General features: G+C 34.0%; 2 protein-coding genes across 3 annotated transcripts in view; both read right to left on the bottom strand.

Annotated features, from left to right (window-relative positions):
* Positions 1-5,334, bottom strand: part of LOC140744275 (G protein-activated inward rectifier potassium channel 3) — a 39,041-nt gene extending 33,707 nt beyond the window's left edge. The window contains exon 1 of one of the 2 annotated variants that reach the window (XM_073075827.1): positions 5,075-5,334. The gene's annotated coding sequence lies outside the window, so the exon portion shown is untranslated. The remainder of the gene's footprint in view (positions 1-5,074) is intronic. The other variant, XM_073075829.1, reaches the window with a different exon arrangement.
* Positions 5,335-17,988: 12,654 nt separating this feature from the next.
* On the bottom strand, positions 17,989-25,622 carry LOC140744271 (uncharacterized). The gene is made up of 3 exons (XM_073075816.1): positions 23,742-25,622; positions 22,783-23,652; positions 17,989-22,691 (listed from the first exon to the last, which is right to left on the bottom strand). Exons 2-3 carry the CDS (start codon positions 22,986-22,988, stop codon positions 19,010-19,012), a joined length of 3,888 nt encoding a protein of 1,295 aa, XP_072931917.1. The 5' UTR covers positions 22,989-23,652; positions 23,742-25,622; the 3' UTR covers positions 17,989-19,009.
* Positions 25,623-26,100: the final 478 nt, after the last annotated feature.

Genomic DNA, 26,100 nt, shown 5'->3' on the forward strand with positions numbered 1-26,100 from the left:
TAATTATTTCGTATCAAAACTAGGTGTACGTAACACTTATTACTCATATGTACTCGAATATGTAATTTATAACTATTTACATAATACCTTCAGAATTAATTATATAAAGGACAATTATTATTATGTTAGTACGTTGTTTCGAAATTGGATCAAAACTGTTAACAGTTATTATAAAAAGTAAGTGTGCTGCACGGCATTTTTTAAAGGCTGAGTCTATTAATACAGGTACTGTACGAACAATTTATAATTATTAATACGGTTACCGTACGAATAATTTATAATTATTAATACGGGTACTGGACAAACAATTTATTATTATCCGATTCGAACCGGTAGATTTTGAGAAATCTCAAAAAAAAAAACCTAACCTAACCTAACCTAACCAATTGAATACGTTTAATTATATATATTATACGTTTAATTGAATGTACGAATAAATATATTTAAAAAAATAAATTGAATTTGTCACATTGTTTAAAGAAAGAAAAAATTGAATAAATGTACTAATAAATATATTTAAAAAAAAATGGAATAAATGTACGAATAAATATAATTTATTAGTCCAGTACCTGTACAAATAGTCACATTGTTTTTTAAAACTTCAAAACGAGCCTATGCAACTTTTATATGTGAAGGTTTTTTAATAAGATAAAATTAGCCATCAATACACAGTGCACATAAATCTCTTAATTTATCAACCCAAAACCTCTTAAAGATAACTATCTAATGAATTGATTATAAGTTAAAATTTAACAACACTCTTAAATCCTTAATTAAATTTTCGATGGACCAAAGATAGAAATATGTCAATTTTTAATAGGCAGGAATTATCAAATGTCGAAATTTACTATTTAAAATATTGATTTGCGTACATTATTAATATTCAATCTGTCCAATGTTATCCCTACCTTACCTTACTTTATATTACAAATTGACAAATTTCGATCTGTAATTGGCTAAATGTGGACTAAATGATCATTAAAAACGGTAGATTAATTATAAATAACGGGCATTAGAATCTTTTGAATTATGTATATGCAAACTGTCTGTCGTTCTCGCGATTTGTCTGTCAGGTCTTCCCCAGGCAATCATGTCTGAAATCAAAATTTATTGCCACAGCTATCGAGGTGACGGGAAGTCTCTATTTTGGGACTCAGGACCCCACTTATAAATTGATTGCAAACTCAATTCCGGCATCATAACTATAGGCAGATTGAAGGAAGAGGTGCCCATAATTTGATGGTCAATCATCCACTTAGTGTCGTGTAAAAGAAAGGACGAAACACGATGCTATTTTTGATACTTTGACGACGACATTAATTTTTATTATTTTATTAATATATGTCATTTGATATTTGACATTATTCGCATAGATAAGTATAGATATCTCATCGCCTTGTAATTGAAGGAAGCCATGAAATGGCTTAAACGGCTTAATGGCTGCCATGGTGTAATTTACGCGGAACAATGCCGACATGTGCAGTTAAATAGTGCAAAAACACGAAATCAAAGAAAAAGTGCGGAGAAATATGGCTTCATTTGTAAATGATCTCAAAACTACATTTTTTTAATATTTATCAAACACGAAAATAGATGACAGTGACAGTTTCAATTGTCAAAACTAGTTACATTTTCTTGTAAGGAGTGAGTAATCTTTACTAATCTATGATTATTCGTTAACTTTCACTGTGAATTGATTATGCTCGTTAAATATTCTACAATTCGAAGCTTCGCTTATTTACTGTTTTAAAAGCTTCGAGCTTTCGGCCCATTTTTTATAATATAGCAGTAGCAGACGAGCATGCAGTCCACCTGATGGTATGTGGCTACTGCCAGATAGATAGGGTTAGATAATCCTACCTGAGGTTGGCTACGGATGCGCCGCTACCCCTGAGGACTAAGCTGGAACGCCTCGGAAAAGTATGTGTCCCTTACCTTCAAATTGGAACACAGCAGTGCTTAACGCTGCTTTTATGAGGCAGAAATAAGTGTGGCGGTGGTGCCGCCGGAGTCACCACAAACGGTTCTACCACCTTCCATTTTGTCCAGCAAAGTATCTTTAATCCCGAAAAAAGTATTAATCCCGAGTAATAGATAAATAAAACTATTGTCATTGATCTTTGATCGCGAACGAAGCCGCAGGTAAAGCCAGTATAATATATTGCTGTCTATCTTTTGGACCTTAATTGCCTATTGATACTATTCGAAGAGGACATCGCATGACTAGATAGGTACATCTTTTTTGATTAATAATTATGTTAATTGATGATACTGGTTTAATGGGAAACAGGAAGCAAAAGAAAATACATGCGGGTGCAGAAATATGATTCTTTTTATCATTGCGATCGACCTAAAAATATTAAAATATATTGTTAGAAAAATGAATTATTTAAGAAAAATATTTTTAGTATTTTATTTAAATTTTCAGTCGTTCAGACCGATCGATGTACTCGTAATATAAAATTAATTAGAAAATGTAATGTAATTTTGACAACGACTATCAACATAATTTTGTTTCATTTCTTAATTTCTAACGGATCCTAAAAAAATTCTAACAGTAAAGATCGGTATCCTTTAACTAAACTTAGTATAACAAGGCATAATAAATCCTACATGTACCTTTTCATGTTTGAGATGATGCTTAATTCTTTAATAGCAGATATGCAACATATTCCTACACCTCAAAGCAGACAATAAAGCTTTAAGCTTAAGCATTTCGAGCTTTAAGCTGTATATCCCTTATCTATGTCTATATTACCAGAACCTCGAAGGTGGTAGAACCCTTTGTGGTTCGACTCCGGCTGCACCACCGCCACACCTATTTCTACCTTATAACAGCAGTGTTAGGCGCTGCTGTGTTCCGGTTTGAAGGTTGTCGTAAGGGAGACATACTTATCCGAGGCGTTCCAGCTTAGTCCTCAGGGGTAGCGGCGCATCTGTGGCCGACCTCAGGTAGGAATATGTAATCCTATCTGGGGTTGATTACAGATGTGCATGGACGGCAGTAGCCACTTACCATCAGGTGGACTGCATTCTCGTCTGCTAATCCTATATTATAAAAAAAAAAACCTTCAAATAATTTCACTTGATACTAATAAGTAGTATCTGCCGTCTATAGACATCTATGATTAAACACAAAAAATAGGATAAGAGCCCTTCCTACCTGAAGTCGATCACTGATGCTACCCCTGAGTAGTATGTACATCATGGTATGATGGCTGAGACGAGCATGAAGTCCACCTGATGTTAAGTAGCTACTGCTGCCCATGGACATTTGCAATCAACCCCAGAAAACACCAGATGTCCGCTTAGGGTCGGTACAAAATTGTCGCTACCCCTGAGAAAGCCGCAATACCTCGGAGGGTATGCCTCCCTTACCAAACACTTCAAGCCACAGAACAGCAAAATTTAATAGTGCCGTTATAAAGCAAAAAATAGGTGTGGCGTTGGTGCCGCCGAAGTACAACCACAAAGGGTTCTACCACCTTGTAAAAAAGAAGGAAATGTCTATATAGGCATCGTTTGCTTCTTTGTAAATAGCAACATGATCCTAGCACTAGCAGTTTATATGAAAGCATCGCCACTTATGAGTTGATCTGCCCACGGGTTCATAAAAGCGTGAGTCACGCGAAATTAGGCATCCACAAGTGGCTGCCTGACACTTCACCTATGCATTGTGTTATGATGGACTATTGAGACACTTTGAGAGAACAATTTGCAGTACCTGCTTCTAGAGAAATAAACCTGTTTCTGCTTTAGAAAAATTGTGGTTTCTTCTGTCTTTTGCTTTAATTGTATACGTTTTCGTTCTTAGTTCTCAGGCAGCAATTTATATGGTCCACTTAAGCTGTTTTTGTAAGATTAAAGGAGGTAACGAGGATACCATCTGATGGTAAATGTGACCATTTGATTTGTGACTGTCGATAGGCGGTAATGACTACCGCCTATCGACATGATTCTGTAACTGGTTTCATATAGAACAGGTGTTCTACCTGTAGTCGATCACATATGCATTGCCGCTCCTGAGAACTTAGGTGATCGTCAGCCGGCCTTCCACCGAAACGCCAGAGAAGTGCTTCATACTAGAAGTAGTACCCTCGGTAAAACAACATACCACCACTTTTTACTCAGTTACTATTTACTTGGTCTATGGACGGTCCAACGATAGGTATATATTTATATCTTAAATATTTATATAGCGTTTGTATAATTATTTATAGGCTATCTATCATACTTTTGCTATCTATCATTCATCAGATCGGAATTATAACAATCAGACCTATGATTTTGCGAGAAGGGACCTATTTCCTACTATTGAAAAAACAACAAGTCGTCAATGACAATTTTGTACGTTTATTGAACAATAATTTGCGTGTTTATCTTATTTTAATAGTGATTTGTTTAACACTTTAACGAACTGTTGTTTAAGAGTTGATAAGTACGTGTAAAAATCGTTTTAACGGCTTTTAACTATTGCAAAACATTTAGTTTTATGTTTGTCGAGCAAACAAAAAGTTGAGGTCATATCCAGTATGCGGTGTTTTTTTACCCAGACTAGTGTTTTCCATAATCATTATTTTTCCTAAACTTTTAATTGATAACACTAAAGCTCGTCAATAGCCATACAAAAAATAAAACTGTTGAAATGTTGAGAAATAAAACATTTCATTTAATATCCTGCAAATACCCTGTCCTTGTCTATTTAAACATAGACGATAATAATTAATAACAAACACGTCTTATGACTCTCATGGGTGTAGAAAATGTAACAAACGCCGAACCGTGACTTCGATGTATGTTATATTATTGATATAAACACAAGTGCATACTCCATTTACAATTCAAATTACGATGAACAAAGTCGGACATACCGTGTGTGCCTGAAACATTTACGAGTACTTTAAAGATTGTTTAACGAAGTAAACATAATAAAGTTCTAGGTAATTCTAACCAAAGTTTGCGCTTTGTATATAGGCCGAGCTGAAGGAAGTATACGCTTGTTTCGTGCTAACCTAACGAAATACCCACGTTGTTTCGAGTGGTTCTAACTCTGTTTCGTTATGTGTCTACTCACCAATATTCACGTGGACTGACCGCCGCATCTCTGTCAAACTTCACATACAATATACAAACAAACACTCGACCATAACATACGTGTCCTTTCAAAGTTGTAAGTCAGTAACGTTTCACAGTAAGATCGCGTTTATTCCAGGATTGCAACGTGTGAGTTAACCGCCTGGATGTCGTGGACTGAGCGCGTGCAACTGCTAGCTGGTACCTGTGCCAATTGTGCCGTACCGACTTTATTTGTTAACTAGCCACGCGTTAGGAAACAATTGTGCTCGCTGTCAGCTCCGTAGATAAGATTTAAACGGCCGGTCCGTTGCACATTTGTCCATACGCCTTGCGAGGTGTAAAAGTGTACACCTGCGATGTCAAGGGTAGCGTGCAGTTGATTTTTTCCAACACCAAGGTTTTCAATAAGCGATGCATGATAAACAGTTCTTCTCAAGTTCTTAAGGTGGCCCAGTACTTTTACAGTGCACATATTGTTAAAACGCTCAGAAGGGATTTCAAAAATACAATATATTTTTCAATAATCATCAACATTTGCAATAATACATCTTTATCCACTAATTTATCACACTCCTTTACAAAAGACATTACAAAAATCAGACGACATTTCCTAACTCAAAGGAAGACTAAATATTCCAAAAATATAAAAACAGAGATTTAATAAGTGACATGATTATTAATAACGAACAATTATGTTTTCTGTGATGTGTCTATAACAATATAAATATTTAATACTTAGATGCACTTTTTATTTTATTTCAATTGTCTTAATTTGCAAAGTGCGTACCCAAACAAGGACATTATGCTAATTCGTACGTACAAGTAATTGCAAATGTATTTTCAAATAATACCCAGTTGACATTGTAAAATATATTATTAGAATAACCGCATAATATAAAGTTACTGAATTGACATACAATTTTTGATACTTATAGGAATTTGTTATTATGTTACTCAAAAAAATAGTCCAGGATACCCAAAAATTTATATATTAATTATCCAATGAAAATAAAAAAGTGAATATTAAGTATAAGTAGGTCTAATACGAACGTACCTTAAAATCAAGAGATAGAAAGGGAAGTTAAAAATCAGGTATAAAATCGTTGTAAGACAGATCCTAAAAGATTTTTTATCTTTAAATACGTACTCGTCGTTAGGAGACAGACCGATTTTTTAAATCCTTAAATAGACATTCGACGGAAGAGACAGATCCTAAAAATGTTTTAACTTTGACACGTACTCTTCGCTAAGAGACAGTCGCTGCAACAATTTTAATAGACCTTAAATCCAAGAGACAATTACGGCAATTCAGCGGACGCTCGCCAATGACAATGAAAGCTGCCGAGCGTTGATGACCAAACAAAGGTTCAATGTGAGTGTCGCCTTGGTCGCCAATATCCGTGGCTTTGTACGCCAATTTCCACCTCACGACTGCACTACTTGGTATTAATAGACACTGCTTGTTATTAGGCTTGAATGGATGCCCTTATTAATGAATGAACGTATGCTACAGGGATAGGATTTTAAATGTGTCATTAATTGTGTGAAGATATGGTTATATGCGATGTTCATACATATTGAAATAAACACAGTTATTGTCGGTAGGCGCAATCACAGACTTAAGTACAATACAGGTCGGGGGGCAAAAAAATATTTTAAAGTATATTTTTATAATGAATAAATAACAAACGCGGTTGCAGTCCATCTGTTGGATACTATCGCCAACGGATATCTGTAATAATCACATAAGATTCAGATCCGAGGTCGGCCATAGATGCACAACCCCTGAAGATTAAGTTGGAATCCCTTGGATAAATATGTCTCCTTTACCACACTGTTCAAACTAGAACAGTTTAACACTGCTGTTATAAGGTATAAATAGGTGTGGCAGTGATGCCATCGGAGCCGAACCACGGCTCCGATGGCATCACTGCCACACCAAAGGGATCTACCATTTTCAGATCAGTATGAAAATCATCATATGGATGAATATGGGAATGATCTCTTTCTTAATGTCGTCATTATTTTTATTGCCATTATATATAACTGAAATGGTAGCAGTGCGTAGGATTGTATTGTCGGCTTGAAAAGTCAGACTCGTAATAGTCGTAATAAGACCGTAATGGCTGTTACGAGGGGCAGTCGCAGACTGTCATACACACAGCAATTAAAAATCATGACAATTTTCTTCTCCTTGCTGATCCCACGATGCCACATCTAGGCACGATAAACTAAACGATAAACGATAAACTTTGTAATCTTTGTTGATGCAAACCGTATAGTTCGCGTAAAACTGCTAGTCCGCTCTGAATATAGAAGTGAATCGCGTCGCCATAGTAAATTGTATGACCTGCTCGCAACAACTTCAGAGCGGATTAACAGTTTGGCGCGGACTAGACCCTAGTAAGTATTAACTAAATCCTCTGAAAAAATATTGACTATGGTTTTATGTATGACACAGCGGTAGAGCTACTGATAAATTTTAAGAGTCAGCTAAGTTATGATCGTCATTATTTATGCCTATTTTAGTTCAAATTTCTGTCATTGAATAATGACTGTTCTTACGCAAACTTTGAGGCCAAGACAATTTATCTTTAGTCTAAAATTGTCAGCACGTTACTCTGTGCGACTACTTTGCGTCTAATAAGCTGTAGTAAAGCATTCTTATAGTTTTGACATGTAGTTGTCGTTAATAAGTTTTCTGGAGGGCCCGCAGGGGGCATTCGTCGCTTAACTGATTTTGAATAATTTTTAATGACAAAAAGTTTTACAATAATTCTACTCTGAATTAAATAATTATTTTAATAACTTAAATTTTATTATAAATTTATTTTGAGGCGATTCATTTTGATTGATTGTTCAATAATTTATAGTTTTTAATTCAATTAGCAATAAAAGCGTGTTTTTTAACTATTAATTATGTTTATTTTTTTAGTCTGTGACAAAACTGATAATGGAAAACTGTTATCAAATTATTGCATTGTCATCGGTCCTTATATACGTGTGCAAAGTTTTAAATTAAGCAGAGAGAAATTGATGAAAATTGACCTCAACGATTCCGTTACATACATACATAGATACAACCCAAGCTAATAAAAGCGTATTAAAAACGCGCCAAAATTGCTAGTCCGCAGGGCAGCGGACGGGTGTCGTGGAGTGTCGCGCTGTCTTCGCTCTGCTGATATCTACAATTTGCTGTTGCGACGAGACTTATTTCTATATTCAGAGCGGACTAGTAGTTTTGCGCGGACTATAAAAACCTATCGTGTACGCGCGCGTCTATGGCACTGCTCATATTAATTTTCAATACAAACACACTTGCGCACACGCAGCAGTTACAGCAGATGCCCTCACAGTGGACTACATTTACATAATAATTTCTATTTTGGCATAACGAAAAATAAAAAAAAACAATTGTATTTACTTAAATTATATTTAAAACTTCCAGTAGGTATAATACAAATCACTTATTATATACTTAGCACATAATTATCGGTTCGAATTTTTGTCATTTTTTACATGTTAAACATATTTTAAGTAAAGAAACATGAAGAGTCAACATAAATTTTATGTACTCAACATAATTGTAAATTCTACCAATCAGCAATTACAAAATTAATTGGGAATATGAAATAGGTAATCTCTTCTTTATATGACAGATTTGCGCTTAAATCTATGGGAGGTTACGCATGAACAACAGTGAGCTAACACAAGCGACACTTCGTGAAACAACTGTTGCCGGTCGCTTGCTACAAATGGTGGCAGTCGACAGTATTCGCTGACGCAGCGACAGTTATCGATGGGGGCTGTAGCTCATGTTGCCTAAAAAAGTTGAATTTTTCATTAATGGTCTATTGAAAAACTCTTCCTTTAAATTGCTTAATACACGATTCAGATTGTTATAAGTTTTACAAAATTAACTTACACTAATTTTGAAACTTACTTTCACTAAAATATTATTGTAATCTGCTTATTCACTGCCTATTTTCGACTTTATAACATAGACTTGTATTGCCTTCATTAGGTTATAAAGTAATAAGCATTAATCATAATTAGTAATTTGTATATAGTTTTTATGAAAACTTATATTGTAATTCAACAACACACAATTTTCTAGGACAAAATAATTCTACGTACGCATAGGTACCTACCTTATAGTTCTGAAAGTTGCAAGTAGGTCCTCCTGCATAACTTACAAGTGAAGTTAGGTGATACACCTATACCTATCAATTAGAACTATGTACTATGCTTATTATATTTATCTTAATGTATCGAATGTGTACTCAATATCGCTAGGGCGTGGAATTGTACGAGATCTGTTGGCATTTGTGAAAACTCCAACTTAGTATTATCTAAGCCAGCGGGTTACCTCCTGGACTTTAATTTAAGATGTATAAATCCATAGATATATTATCCTACTGACGGCAGTATAATATATCTATGTATAAATCTGATTTACGATCAGGTGAGATTGTAGTCAAATTTACTTAAAACTATAAATATTACAAAATTACTATTTTATTCACATTATTATATAATATATCACGGGCTTTAGAGTTAGGCATATAGTGTATAGTGTGTATATTTAAAAAAATGAGGGCAAACACACATTGGCATATATATATAATATATATATATATATATATATATAGGTATATAGCTAGACTCAAATTTCCGCTAATCACATAGGTACTAAGGAGTTCCAGAAAAGTCTCCAAAAAAATGTCAACTTAAAAAGCAAAAATATTTTTTTTCTCGTCTATACTAAGGAGGGTGTCCGAAACCCCTAATCCTCCGACCATATATGTATTCGCTATATATGTTGATTTACAAATACAAACAAACAGAGCGCATAACATTGAGATACTAGCAATATCCCGGCAGATTGAGTCACGACGCCCTTCAGCCGTTATCCAACAAGACAGATGGTCTGACAGAAGTGTCAAGAGCGACGCCATTATCAAATTATTCTCCCCGGCACTGCTCTTTCCACTGCCACGGCCGATGCTCTTTCCGTCCGCTGACATTCGTACCGCTTCCCGGATTGTGGAGAGCTGGAACAACAAAGTATTTTGTAAACATTTTTTATATCTCTGATTTAAAACGATTTGAAGATAAGGATTACGAATTACGTTAAATGAGACACATTTTTATGAGGCATGCCAAATTAGTTTTCAAAAGTATCAATTGCATTTTCCTTTTTTTTTTGTTTACGAGGGGGAAACCTTCAAAAGGTACCCGATGCCGTGGGAGCGACACAGGGTTATGTGGGACTCTTACCGCACTAAATGCATTTTCCTAGGGTAGAACTCCAATTATATCTTAATTTAGTAACAGATGTCCATACGGTAGTGGCCACTTACCATCGGATGGACTACATGTGCATTTGCTATCTCAACTATACTTATTTGTTTGTGAGCCCCCACTGAACAGAATTCTCGTACTTAAATGTAGTATGACATTGCAATAAAAGGTTTTACATTACGATATTTATGTACTTGCAAATGTAACATGTTATTGGGTATCTCCACATTGATACAGGTAAATCCACAAGTCTGTGGGTAAATCCATACAAAATGCATGTACGTAAGCTGCATCAGTAAAATGCTTAAAATGTTAATTAGTTAGTGCAAACGTAGTTAATAAGGTGGTAAAACGCTTCGTGGTTCGACTCCGGCGGCACACAGCAGCTTTAAACGCTGTTGTGTTCTGCTTTGAAGGGTGTGGTAACGGAGACATACTTTTCCAAGGCGTTCTAGCTTAGTCCTCAGGGGTAGTGGCACATCTGTGGCCCAACTCAGGTAGGAATATCTAATCCTATCTGGGGTTGATTACAGATGTCCATGGGCGGCAGTAGCTACTTACCATCAGGTGGACTGCATGCTCGTCTGTTAATCCTGTATTATGAAAAAAAAAACGTAAAAATGCTCCTTAATTGAGCTAAGTTGATTTGGTCTAATTATTAAGTATAAAAATATAAAGATTTTATAATCGGGTTGATACCTTATGTTAAGATGCTCATATATGAGGCATCTTTTTTTTATACAATATAAGAGTAGCGGACGAGCATGCAGTCCACATGATGGTAAGTGGCTACTGCCGCCCATGGACATCTGTAATCAACCCCAGATAGGATTAGATATTCCTACATAAGGTCGGCCACAGATGCGCCACTACCCCTGAGGACTAAGCTGGAACGCCTCGGAAAAGTCTGTCTCCCTGACCACACCCTTCAAACCGGAACACAGCAGCGCCTAACACTGCCGTTATTAGGTAGAAATAGGTGTGGCGGTGGTGCTGCCGGAGTCGAACCACAAAGGGTTCTACCACCTTCAAAACCTTCATCTCAAGAACAATCAAGAATTGCAACATGTCTGTGATCGACATCAAGATTCATGTACTATGCCTATTTGATTTTAACATTAAGTAAGTACCTAGGCTTCATACTTGTTTAGTAATACCATTACTAAGAAACTTCACACAGAGCACAAGACTACGGTTTCCTCCTACATTTATAACAATAAAGATTGAATTCCACTGACCTCATTGCTATTGGCTGAATTGATAAATTTCACTAATTCAGTACATCCTTTATGTACTACTTTAACATTAGAGAAGCAAGGAGTGCCTCTTGTCTATCTTGGCTTCTACATTTTATTTGTATGAATTTTATGGTGAAAATAGTTACGTCTTATATTTCATACGACTAAAATTAAGAGCAGTTGACAACCTGCATGATTTTTTCCCGATTTTTAGAAAGTAGCAAACCAGCACACAATCGACCTGATGAAAAGCTGTCACTATCGTCCCTGGACCTCTGTAACCAACTACATATAGAACGGGGATGTTAAGCAGATTACAGATGTATTGGTACTTCTTAGAACTAAGACAGTCGCCTCATATTTAAGTTGGAATCATATGCGGGACCGCAGGGTAAAAGGCAATGATTTTAATTTAGTTCGGAAAAGTTTGAGTAAGAAAACAGGTCAGAGAATTGTATTACTTAGGACCCTTGAAAGTGTTATTTCAGCTCTAACTAGCCATTTACAGCCGTCTTAAAAATAATTTACCTTTCAAATGTTTAGTATTATAGTAGTAGGGATTCACCGGTTCTGGGGCACCGATTTTCCCCCCTCCCCTCTCTATTCACCGGTTGTGGGGCACCGACTTTTCCCCCTCGCTTCCCCGTCCCCCCGCTGCCCCGTTTGCCACGATCGAGGGGCGAGCCCGGCTAAAAAAAAAAAAAAAAAAAAAAAAAAAGTTTGGTGTCAAAATGGGGGTTTCCGACCACGCCCGATCGATTGCACGCATTTATTTTACGCTATCTCCTTTGCTTACGAAGTTAGCTTTTATGAATAACGACCTCTAATTCATTATCTAATCACCTCCTTATCTCATTAAGCTCGCTATGTCCATATAACAATACGGACCTTACTTATCTAATCACCACTCGCTGTCCTCACAACATAATAGGGTCATTATCACTGTGTCGTTAATGATGGGGGTATGCGCATGGTAATGCAATAAAAAAAAAAAACTTCGTATTGACATTGTTTATTATTTCCAAAACAACCTTTTGAACAATTGCGATACTACAATATCGTTTATCAATTTATCCTCACAAAACAGGCTTAAAAAATCTCTGAGTGTATTTCCATAATACATGTAATGCAGGTATGTAAGACTATATTCTCCACAAACTGAAGACCAATCAAGTTGTATTCTATATCTATTAAAATCCCAATGCTTTGCGTTCCTTCTGAAAAAGGCTTTGTGATGGCCTGTTGGTGGTCGGCCATATGAATCAAAATACCCACCGATGCCATTTCTGTCTATGTACATGCCTACCCAGTGAGAGCCTGGTTCACTGTCAGGGTCCAAATTACTTATCAAGTACATTGGAGTCTTAACGTATAGCGGTAATCGGTTTGCTGCATAGACATTGTTTTTCAAGCTACAATGAATTTTACTTAAATGCTTCTGAATCTCGATTGTATCCATTGTGCATGCCTACTTATCGATACCTCTGATAGGTACAATACACTATTTACAAATGCAGAGCAAAATTATCCAAACCTTATATTTAAAGGGACGCAATATGGTTTAACTCGAATGAAAGACTTCAAATAGGTATAATATATTGCATTTATTAGGCTTTTACTTACATCTAAGTATATAAATTTATCTTAACTACTGTAGTCGACGGTTACATTTCGGTTCTTATCAATTTCAATAACGTTATCAAACTCTGCATACACTATACAGTTAATAGTTTCGGTTAGAGTTGATTCAAACCGAACTTCTACCCTTACACTGCCATGCTTTATAAGATTCCAATGAGTCATGGAATTTGATGACAAATCAGGAGTTAGGTCAAACGCTAATAGGCAGTAACCTTTTGCATATTGCTCCCTAGATATTCCATTACCTTCATTTAGAAAATGTATACCAGTCCCCGAAAATAAAGTGTGATAGGCTGCAGTAAAAATATCATTCTCGAATGATGGTTGCAATGCTTTTGAAGGTATTTGTTGGCCATCAATATATAAACAAAATGTGTTCATAGCATAGTTTTCAAAATTGAATGGATTTTTAGTAAGACTTCCATTGAATGCTGTGTTGTTTACAAATCCAACTATACATCTTTTAGGTACTTGCCCCAGAAAAATGTTGTCAAGAGTCTTTCCCTGAACCCCTGATGGTATAGTTAAAACTTTGACTTCAGCTCGAGTAATAGGATATTTTGCTGTAGTAGAGGCTAAGACTTTTTGATGTGCGAGGAGTACAGTTGGATTTATTCGTGCTCTACGAACAATAAGAGTTGCATCCGTAATGCATACTTTACATTTTATATCAGTAGAAGAACCCATCAGATTAAACGATTCTCTTGAGCGAATTAATTTGACACTCATTTGAACCCCATTAATTAAAAACTTTTCTTGGTTAAATATATCACCATGTAGATGTCCAATCATTTCTATTTCTTTACTTTCAGATGCTAGTTTTTGTCGTTTCAGAAATCCAGGATTTGTGTTGTCTGTTGAGTTCATTTGACCAGCTGCATCTTCATACCAAAGACCACAAGTCAAATGAGATTTCTTTGCGGCAGGAGAGTAGTTCAGCAGAGTTTCCAAATAAGCACGGTAAGCATATGTATTATTAGGTGGTGACACAAGTTTTTGATTTAAATATACATCTAACTGGCTGAATAGTGAGTGTAACCAGTTATTTATTGGTGCTATTACTGTGGGTGTGCTCACTTTTGATGAATCTAGGTTAACTATCTTTGCTTTAATATGTATTAACGTATGCGATAAATCTAGGTAATCGTCACCAGATCCTGGTACTTGAAATTCTATTGGTCCATCATCAGCAAGAGACGAAATTGGTTTGTAATGAATCCAAATACCATTTTCAATACTTGTTTGTGTTGATGGCAATGCAAATAAATCTAGTTCAGACTTTATACATTCACAAGAATGACTATGTAAGAAAGACATAATTCCTTAAATTTATTAGTTATGAAAAAATATCTTTTATGTTGGCACGAGAAACTGCCAATTTTTTAATAGCTTTCACTTTAGCAGCTGAGCGTGCACTGAGTGAGGAAAGACGCTTTCTCTTCGTTATATACCCCGATCCAGACATGTTTATTCTATCAATTTTTTCATCAACTTTTCGTTTTAAATTGGAACTAGCGTCCTTGAGGCGAGATTTTATTGAATCCTCCATGGGTCGTGCATTCACTAAGTCCGACAAAATACCAACTCCAGCGCCTAGTGCTTCTTTTCCTATAACTCTAGCACCCCTTGAAAGCAAAGGTAAAACTGATCTAAACAAGCCTCCTAAAAAACTGCCAATGCCATGACCACGTTGAAACGCGGCTCCTTTATATATTACTCCAATACCAGAACCAGCTTGATGGGAATAATAATGTTCGTAGGGGCAAGTCATATTATTATTATTATTATTATGAGAAAACATTGTTGTGTTTTTTAAAGTGAAGTTTGATACACACAGTTCCAAATTGAAATGGTATCTTTTGACCAGTGGTTGACCTTATATCTATTTCAATAGTGTCAAATTCTCGTCGCATGATTGGTAAATAGTGAGGAGGTGAAAAAACATGCATTTTATTCGCCCCATAAATATATTTCATTGGATCTAATGGTATAATTCTTAGTAAAGGAGTCATGACGTCACCTACTATCTGTGGTTCAACTATATCGCAATATACAAATAATTGTGATGGTAGACCTAAATGTAAATTTGCAGGACACTTTCCTGTGTTTCTTTCAATGAGATTCCTGTCAGGTTCAAACCCAAGTTGAAACGACAGCTTAGGAGATAGCTTCACTGATCTTATTGATTTATCGGTAACAGAAACACAAACTAATTTTGATACTTCATCATAACGAAATTTTATATTTTCCTTTGTATTATTTAAAGCTACCAAAATATGATCTATGTTGTCATAATTCGTCGCTGGAATATGAGTCTTGTAATATACTAAGGATGGTATTTGATCGCCTGGCATGGTCATGGATTTTGTAATATATATAATATTTTCATGTTCTTGTACAGTAAACATGGTACATGGATATTGAAATTCGGCAACTCCAACTGACCATTCCCCATCTAGCGTTAAGGATTTTGGTAATTTTGTTGAAAACTTCGTTGTTTTGTTATCAGGAAAGTACTCCATAGAACTGTTACTTAGCAATGTTAAATAGAAACTTTCTTTCATCATATTTTTTCTAATTCAGAGGCCAACACCCAGCTATTAAATTTATCTGGATAACCTTTCCACTTCACCAACACTTGCTTTCTGACACCAGAATATCGCGTACTGATTATTTTATCTATTTTATAACTTGAGGTAGGATTATAAGATACCTTTTGTAACTCCTTTTCATAGAAAGTCCCACTTATTGTTTCATTTTGTAAGTCTTTCAAAGTGTATACAACCCATGGAGACCGATCTATAATTGAGGATATAATAAATATTTCATCACTCCAATTAGATTCATATCCTTTTTGAAATATATGCTTATACTTGGTTATTCTTACATAGTCACCGATGTGGAAGTTAGGTAATTGTGTTGTTGCTTCTGTTTGTTTCTTATCTCTATCATATAAATTATTCCATACAGTCATAATATTATGTGAGTTAACATCACAGGGGCACATTTTAATACTTGAATGATAACTATGATTATATGCATATACCAAGTCTTGTAAAACATCAATATATTTATAAGTATTATTGTGTGTAAAATAACGCCACATCTTCATTTTGAGGGTTCTTTGAAATCTTTCAACAATACTTGCTTTAATATCGGGATTATTAGTAGTATAGTAATTTATATTTTTACTTTTTAAATAACTTTGCACATCTTTGGAAATAAATTCTGTACCCTTATCAGACTGAATATGTATGGGTGTTGCATTAGCTTCAATGAAAATACTTTCAAAACATTCTTTAATATTAAATGAATTTTTATTTTTCATAGCTCTTACAAATGCATATTTGCTAAATACATCAATTACACAAAGAATAAAGTTAAATCCATCATTGTACTTAGAATATGTTCTCAAATCACTTAAATCCGCTTGCCAAAGAATATTGAAATTTGACAGTATGTATTTGTTACGGGAAAACCTTCTTGTTACAGGTTTATGTAATGTGTATGTTTCTTGTGAGCGTAGCCAATCTTTTACATCTTCTCTTTTCATTTTACCTTTCATAGCTTTGGCTAATTTATTAATACTACCGAATGCAGCAGGATGAGAAGGGTTATAATAAATACTATTTATTTCTAATAAGGGCTCCATTTCTCCCAGACTAATTTTTTCTTGGGTTTTACTTTTTCTCTTTCAGTACTAGTTGGTGTTGAATTCGGATCTTTTCGAGGTGTAAAGTTCTTATGCTCATCTAATATTAGCTGAGTTATAAAGCCAGTTCTTTTAGTATTACCAAGGTAGGTAACTGGTGTATTGATATCTTTCAATAAAGTTGCAAATTGTTGCCATCCTACTGGATCAATTTTTCTACTTGGTCTAATAAAATCACTCACCAAGTCTATGATGTTACTTCCAGGAATTTTAACTTTGTCTATGAATACAGTACCCTCGCCATCCCAATTAATTTTATCCTTGTGATCAGACAAGAGACCTAGCAACAGCTCACCTTTCTTTAAATATGTTTTAGGTATCACTCTCAATATTTGTTTCGGTGTATACGTTGGTGAGTTAACCTTTTCGTGTTCATTTATATCAACTGTTGTTCGCTTTGGAGTCTGTTCAGCAACTATATTAGTCTTAGCTTCTTCCTGTAGTTTTATATCACTAAAATCTTTCTTTAAATTAAATTTATTATTCGTATCTAATTCCAGTTTATTATTATCAATTTTCATTTTGATATTATCTGTATCACCAGTATTAACATCAGAAAAATTAGTAACAATAGGTAACTCATAAGGTTTTCGGTCTTCTTGAGTATGGTGTAGGTACCTTTGTAAAATTTGTAAATAGAGAATACACTTTTCTCTATCTTCAATATTACTTTTTAATATATTTTGCATTTCGGCATCCAGTCTAGACATGGGACTGTCTAACATTGTTTGTTGATTAATTTTTTCTATTATACCTGGATCTATAAGTAACATTTTCTTAGCGTGTTCCATGTTCATGTTAGGGTATTTACTAGTGCACTCAGAACTGAACCTAATATTATTGGTAAAAATGATCCCCCTTTTTGAATTATAATATTTTTACGGACTTTGTTTGTAGTTTTACGCACCAGTTGTCGAAGTAAGTGTTTGTATTTCTTTAATTTATTCTTCTCATTTTCTGGGAGTTGTACTTTACCTTGTAAAACGTTATAGATACATTCACAAATACAATTTATCTCTTGTTCGCTGCAGGATTTTAAGAGTGCTTTTTGGTATTTTGGTTTAAGAATATGAAGAGCTTCTAAAAACTTTTTATGTGTCTTCAAGGTTCGAGACATTATTAATAAATGACGGAAATTTCTTGTTGCTTTGCATATTTAAACCCCTTTGTAGGTAAGTATACAGTACAGTAACAGTCAGAAGGGAATATTTTTGTTTTTAATCTACATATATCACTAGTATTTTGTTTTAAATCTATCATTAAATATCCATGAGGTTCTGTCGTTGCATCTTTATAAGAATCTTCCATGAATTTAGTATTTTCAGGTGATACTTGTCTCGCTAAGTGTCGAATCTGTGTTTTATCACGTGGATTTTTAAAATATATTATATAACTCGAGTTTAAGGAAATGTCCCTCTGACCTCTACCTTGATGAAACAAATTTTGAGTTATATAAAACACACTCAAATTTCTATGATGACTTCCTTTTGTAAAAATGTCAACGATGCGGCCATCCGATTCTCTCATAAGATCATCGATGATAACAAGCTGGGGACCTTTCCCATCAAACATACTAAGATCTGGCATACCTTGATGGTAATTAACAAGTTTCAAGTTGTATAAAGGTTGCATTTCATCAAAACACCATGTAACTTGATCGAAACTTGTACTACAAATATCTTTTACATATTTCAAGAAGTTTGTAACGAATTGTGACTTTCCACATCCACTTGGACCAGCAACTATTGCAGTAAAGGGATGAATGAAATGAAACATTTTTAAAACAAGTTGACTGCACAACGTTTTATTTAACAATGAAGATAATTTAATGAACAATATACATTTATAATAATCAAGTATAATTTGTCTTAAAACTAGAACACATACATGAAATGGTTTACAGGAACAAACATTGAAATACATTACCAAACTAACAATTATAAACTAGACATACACATTTATAAACACAATTAAGATAATATATAGTTCAAAGAATTACATTAAACATATTTGCAAGTAAACCAATATTTCACCGTTGTTATCTAAGTTTGTAATGACCCCAAGCTAATGTGTCAATACCATTAGACAAAATATGCCTCTTAGTGTCGCTGTATGATAAACATTTTTTATTTATTTTTTGTGTATAAATTTTATGTTTGATTGATTTAAATCTTAACATTGCTCCGAATTGAATATTTTTCTCGAAAAGACATGCCTTATAGTTATGCATTTGCATATTTTTTGTAACACTTTTATTAACGCCTTTAGCCTTTGCAACAAATTTGTTTTCAACATCTATTGCATACATTTTAGATCTTAGACCCACAAATTCTCTAAATATTTTTCCATTATTTTCGTCTTTGAAAAAACCTATTTTCTTTTTGTTAACTTGTGGATACCCATAAATATTGTCAGATGGATAATCAGAAGAATCGAAATGCATCTTAAGGTCAGGTTTTATATCTTCATAAAAGTTGTTTGTAAATATTTGGTAAATTAAACTGTCTGTATCCGTATACAATAATTTATTTTTGTTTTGAAACTTAGGAATCATGTAGTTGTAATGGAATTCATACATAAGGGTCTTTGAAATATCTAAAATACAAAATCCTAAATATATTGGTTTATTATAATTAAGTTTACACTTTAGCATTTGTACTGCCACTAGGTCTGATGTGAATATACTTAAATTTTTAAAATCTGGCCTTGCAATGTAGTCGTTGACACCTAAAATTTTACCTCTATTTTCCCAATGTGTTAACAACTTAACATTTACTCTTTTTTCTATATTCTCCATAGTTTTTCCAAATACTGAATTATTCATTAATTTATAGAAATCTTTTTCAAAAACAGACTTTGCTAATGTCCGCATGTTTGTGTTTAAATCTATATATTTCTCTAACCAAGGACTTTGTTTAAACTTTAGTATCCTGTGTATTTTAGTTACCTTCATTCCCATACTAAGACATTGTTTAAGGTTTTTGTAATGTATTTTATATTTAATTTTATCGTTTAGATTTGAAATTAATTTTATATCTTTTGAATTACCAATGCATATATTTTCAGGACATAGTGGTAAGTCAGAATGCAAGTCGTGGAGATCATCAGGATATTTTAAATCAACTTCCAAAACGTAACCAATATTTGATGTATCGGATACATTAAAGTTTGTTTCAGGGTTTACCCATTCAAAGTCTCCAGTGGGTAGATATTGAGACATAGCCCAACCATACAAATTATTAGCATCCAAGTATATTAAATATGATTGAGGTTCATTTTTATCGTAATCTTCCATGAATTGATTGTTTGCTTTTGCATAACGATTGCTGCATTGAGATACACCACCTCTGATACCGGCCTTAAAAAATGCTATTTGTTCGTAATCCATCAATAGATCTAATTCAATTTTTGTATACTTCAACATTGCATCCCAACTTAACCCTGGAGCAGTGTAGTAGTGAGCGGGATCTAACCCATAAGTCTTAATACAAAGCTCTCTGAAGTTTTCAAAAACGTCAGTCAAGAGCAATACATCAGTTTTAAGATATAAGTTTGAGTAATCTAACATATTTTGACAACGAAAATGTTTCCAAATTTCATTTGCACGATTATAATCATCATCGGAGACATTTGAATCTGTTAACGAGCTATAGAACTCACTTTGAGTTGGAAGTGACTTGAGTTTTAATGAATCATAAGAAGTCATGAATTCGTAGGGATAAATTCCTTTTCTTCTTAATTTGGTAAAGTCGTCATTGCAAGGGAAGTTTCTTTTTAAATCATGAAATTGTTCATCACTAAGATTTTTAGCTAATTGATCTAGACTGCAAGATAAAAATTTATATGAATCTACAAATCTTAGACTTATCTGATTATTATTTACTGTTAATGTTTTTGAAAAAGAAATGTACCTCTCTTTATTTTGCGGAATTATTTTTACTTCTCCATCGACAAAATTTAGGGCATGAACAATAAAATGTGCATCATAATGGCTCAGATTATGTAGGAATACTGGAATATAACGCGGAGTCTTAAATTTTTTTAAACAGATTTCATGAACTACACCTCTAATAGTGCCAGTATGAAAGTCAAAATCGAAATGTTTATCTTCGTTCAAATTCGTTTCACATACATGACAAATTTTAGATTCCGATAATAAATTATTTTCATCATCACTAGATAAAGGCTTAGGCCTCATTTGAAAAATATTTTTTGTACATATTAATTTTAAATCTTCATATAAACGTTTCATAAACTCTGTTGCGCAATCTGGCCCACTATATGTTTCGAATTTTGATAAAGTATCATCATACGAACATTTTATATAATAACCGAAACTATACACATCATGCTTTTGAATATTTTCTGTGTAAGACCTAGACGGATCATTAGAACATACATTTATTGGTTTTAAAAATGCTTCAAAGTCAGCATATATAACAAAGGGTAATTTTAGTTTGTTGTTAAAATTCTCAAATTTTATTTTATTATTTGCCGCTGGTTTTCCGAACCAGTCTTTCAATGTTTTAGTACCATCTGGTATATTGGTTTTAATATGAGCGCAATCATTTTCCTGATGATCATCTAATCGCTGTTGAGTTGGAAAATGTAATAAACATCCATCACATAAGAAAATTGCATGCTCTTGGTTAGAAATTTGTTTACTCACCAATCGCGACATATTTTTGATATAACAAAAATGAGCGTTTAAACCTTTCTTAAGGTATAACAAATTAATATGTACACTTTTACGAAATTTAGTCATTATTAATGGTCCAATTACATCATGAATTTTTTTCTCCCGATTATATTCTAATCCAAATATGTTAATACTTATATTATTCAATTTTTCAATTTTTGGTACATCCGAAAGCTTTACTGGAAAGGAGATGCCATTGAAGTTTAGTTTGTTTGAATGCATGCTGTACGATGAAACTCTATTACTTTTACTAGTAGTAGGATATAAGGCGGAAAGCAATGCCCATTTAAAACACATATTGTCAGCGTTTTGCACATTAATAACGGCTTTTCTTACTTTAATGTCATGAGGTAGGTCTATATACGAAGTGCCACGTAGTGGGTTGAATTTATTTATATTCATTTCTAAATGTTTGATTTGCGTTAAACTCCAACCGCTATCTTTTTTCTCGAATGAACTGATTTTATTTGATAACGTCTCAATTAATGATGAAAAAAAAATATTTAAGTCATCACCTTGAGAAACAGTATAATTACATGTTTGAAAATCGAATGTGTTTGTAAGATCTTTGGTTTGCTGTGTAAAATTTGCATGTAGTATAAAATTGATCTTAAACAAAATGTGCATTTTAATGGACTCTTCGATCAATGAACAAATATTATCTTTTATTGAATTAAAAAATAATTCGGGCGTTTTAAGTGTATCTACTGATTCATTTAATTTACTTTTGATTCTGTATGAAATTATTCGCTGACCGAAAGCTGATTCGATTACTGAAACATTAGCTTGAGTACTATGAGATTTAAAAATATTATTTTTGTGAATGTTACTTTTTATGTGGTTGGCAAAATATCTTTTACTTACAAGTCGTTGACAAACATCACACATAACCTTTCCATTGTCTGTGAGGTTGATATCAGATGACGTTGAAGCACCTTCATTAACTTTTATCCTCTTGGCCTTCGGACTGTCGATGTCATAGCTGCTTCTCTTCATTGCACCTCCGACTTGTTGGTGTTGACTATGAAAAAAAAAAAAATGTATTTATATTTCAAGATTTAAATAATGTAATATAGAAAGAAATGCATGTAGAAAAAAAAAAATATACATACTTAGTAGGATTTTCAAGCAAGCAGGAAGTCTGAAGCGATTCTTTATCGTGTTGACTACTTTGATTTATGATTGCACTTTCGACTTGTCTGCATATATCGATGAGTTCATTGTTAATTTCTATTTCTTCACAAACTTTTGCAAGTTCTTCTTCAATTTGACTTTCATCGACGAAAACAGTTGTATAAATTTTTTGGAAACTATCCATTATGATGTGTAGAACAGGGTTACAGAGGAGGTCGTTTATACGTGTATGAAGTTGTAAACCAACTGGTAATGATATGAAAATGGCACTTTCTTCTTATATACTTAGCAAGTAATTATACATCAAAACAAAATAATTAGCATGACAATCAACCCTCACTTAATAGTTATTATACCATAAATAAATATTTTAAAAGTATGATTAGGTCATTAACTAATTATTTATTGTTAAATGAGTATTTCTTACTACTCTCTGTTTTCGAAATATCTGTGCACATTTTGTATATAACATTATTCATTTCTTTATATGTTGAACTGTTTTCGTCTGTGTAATATTTGATTCTTAGGGATGCATGTTTCCAATGTTGAGACTGTGGCACGTTGGATAATTTATTTAAATCATAAATATCTATTTTTATTAAATGTGACGAATGTGCTTCATCATCTCTGTTAGTAGTTATATACACTGTTCCACCATCTCGTTGAGCTCTAGATACGGTTGATGAAAGTTTTCTAATTTTTGTCTTTGGCAATTCGAATATTGAGTCCAAGTTATCATTCGAATTATTTCTTTTTAAAATTTTTGATTTCTTTGTTTCTTGAGATATGTCTTCCTCGTCAGATAGCGTGCAATAATATTGTTTAAATGTATTTGCTTCATATATATTCTAAAACAACACAAAGGCAAAGTTAGTGTCAAATGAAATGATATTGGAAAGTGACACAAATCAATTCAATATTATCAAGACTTACTTACCTCCATTGTTGACACTTGGATGCACTACACTTCACAAACCAAACTGTTCACTGTTACTTCACCAAACGAACTATGAGAGCATACTCCTCCCTTCCTGCTTATAAGCACTCACTTATCAGCGTCTAAATATATTTGGTTATTGTAACCACCCGAGATAACTACATCCTATTACCTTATCATCGGTCAAAGTTCCAATGCTATTGATTCACCATATCCTAATGGGCCAACAAACAAGTACGAACAAGTTTCCTTTCATTATGATAAGTACCTTATCAGTGCCCGGAGTTATTTAAAATGTGAATTATGCATTACGGATGCAACTCTTATTGTTCGTAGAGCACGAATAAATCCAACTGTACTCCTCGCACATCAAAAAGTCTTAGCCTCTACTACAGCAAAATATCCTATTACTCGAGCTGAAGTCAAAGTTTTAACTATACCATCAGGGGTTCAGGGAAAGACTCTTGACAACATTTTTCTGGGGCAAGTACCTAAAAGATGTATAGTTGGATTTGTAAACAACACAGCATTCAATGGAAGTCTTACTAAAAATCCATTCAATTTTGAAAACTATGCTATGAACACATTTTGTTTATATATTGATGGCCAACAAATACCTTCAAAAGCATTGCAACCATCATTCGAGAATGATATTTTTACTGCAGCCTATCACACTTTATTTTCGGGGACTGGTATACATTTTCTAAATGAAGGTAATGGAATATCTAGGGAGCAATATGCAAAAGGTTACTGCCTATTAGCGTTTGACCTAACTCCTGATTTGTCATCAAATTCCATGACTCATTGGAATCTTATAAAGCATGGCAGTGTAAGGGTAGAAGTTCGGTTTGAATCAACTCTAACCGAAACTATTAACTGTATAGTGTATGCAGAGTTTGATAACGTTATTGAAATTGATAAGAACCGAAATGTAACCGTCGACTACAGTAGTTAAGATAAATTTATATACTTAGATGTAAGTAAAAGCCTAATAAATGCAATATATTATACCTATTTGAAGTCTTTCATTCGAGTTAAACCATATTGCGTCCCTTTAAATATAAGGTTTGGATAATTTTGCTCTGCATTTGTAAATAGTGTATTGTACCTATCAGAGGTATCGATAAGTAGGCATGCACAATGGATACAATCGAGATTCAGAAGCATTTAAGTAAAATTCATTGTAGCTTGAAAAACAATGTCTATGCAGCAAACCGATTACCGCTATACGTTAAGACTCCAATGTACTTGATAAGTAATTTGGACCCTGACAGTGAACCAGGCTCTCACTGGGTAGGCATGTACATAGACAGAAATGGCATCGGTGGGTATTTTGATTCATATGGCCGACCACCAACAGGCCATCACAAAGCCTTTTTCAGAAGGAACGCAAAGCATTGGGATTTTAATAGATATAGAATACAACTTGATTGGTCTTCAGTTTGTGGAGAATATAGTCTTACATACCTGCATTACATGTATTATGGAAATACACTCAGAGATTTTTTAAGCCTGTTTTGTGAGGATAAATTGATAAACGATATTGTAGTATCGCAATTGTTCAAAAGGTTGTTTTGGAAATAATAAACAATGTCAATACGAAGTTTTTTTTTTTTATTGCATTACCATGCGCATACCCCCATCATTAACGACACAGTGATAATGACCCTATTATGTTGTGAGGACAGCGAGTGGTGATTAGATAAGTAAGGTCCGTATTGTTATATGGACATAGCGAGCTTAATGAGATAAGGAGGTGATTAGATAATGAATTAGAGGTCGTTATTCATAAAAGCTAACTTCGTAAGCAAAGGAGATAGCGTAAAATAAATGCGTGCAATCGATCGGGCGTGGTCGGAAACCCCCATTTTGACACCAAACTTTTTTTTTTTAGCCGGGCTCGCCCCTCGATCGTGGCAAACGGGGCAGCGGGGGGACGGGGAAGCGAGGGGGAAAAGTCGGTGCCCCACAACCGGTGAATAGAGAGGGGAGGGGGGAAAATCGGTGCCCCAGAACCGGTGAATCCCTACTACTTATTATTGAAAAAGAATGACTTGTGTGCCGTACACAGCAAACTGGAATTTGAATTGGAATCTTAGAAAAGTAAATTAGACAGATGTTATTCCAACAAACGATTACGTATTAGGCAAATATGAATAGAAGTAAAAACGCAATGATAAGGTGTTATGACTTCCGCGAAACGTCTCCTGTTATCTAAGATGCCTATTTGAATAATGATGAATTCATTGCGAAGACAACTTGAGACAGTAACAGTGGACAACTCATAATTACACAATCGTTATAAAATATGTGCATTTTATTCCAAACGGTAACCGTAACGTAAAAATCTCAATTACAA

Source organism: Epargyreus clarus, unplaced genomic scaffold (assembly GCF_041222505.1).
Source record: "Epargyreus clarus isolate Ecla_fem2 unplaced genomic scaffold, WU_Ecla_fem_2.2 ptg000008l, whole genome shotgun sequence".
Taxonomy (NCBI): Eukaryota; Metazoa; Arthropoda; class Insecta; order Lepidoptera; family Hesperiidae; genus Epargyreus; species Epargyreus clarus.

What these genes read in the sequence shown, in the direction of transcription:
- LOC140744271 (XM_073075816.1), bottom strand. Translation starts at nt 22,988, where the DNA reads ATGGATAGTTTCCAAAAAATTTATACAACTGTTTTCGTCGATGAAAGT. An exon ending in TTGCTTGAAAATCCTACTAA is followed by an intron (nt 22,692 to 22,782) that starts GTATGTATATTT and finishes TTTTTTTCATAG; the next exon opens with TCAACACCAACAAGTCGGAG.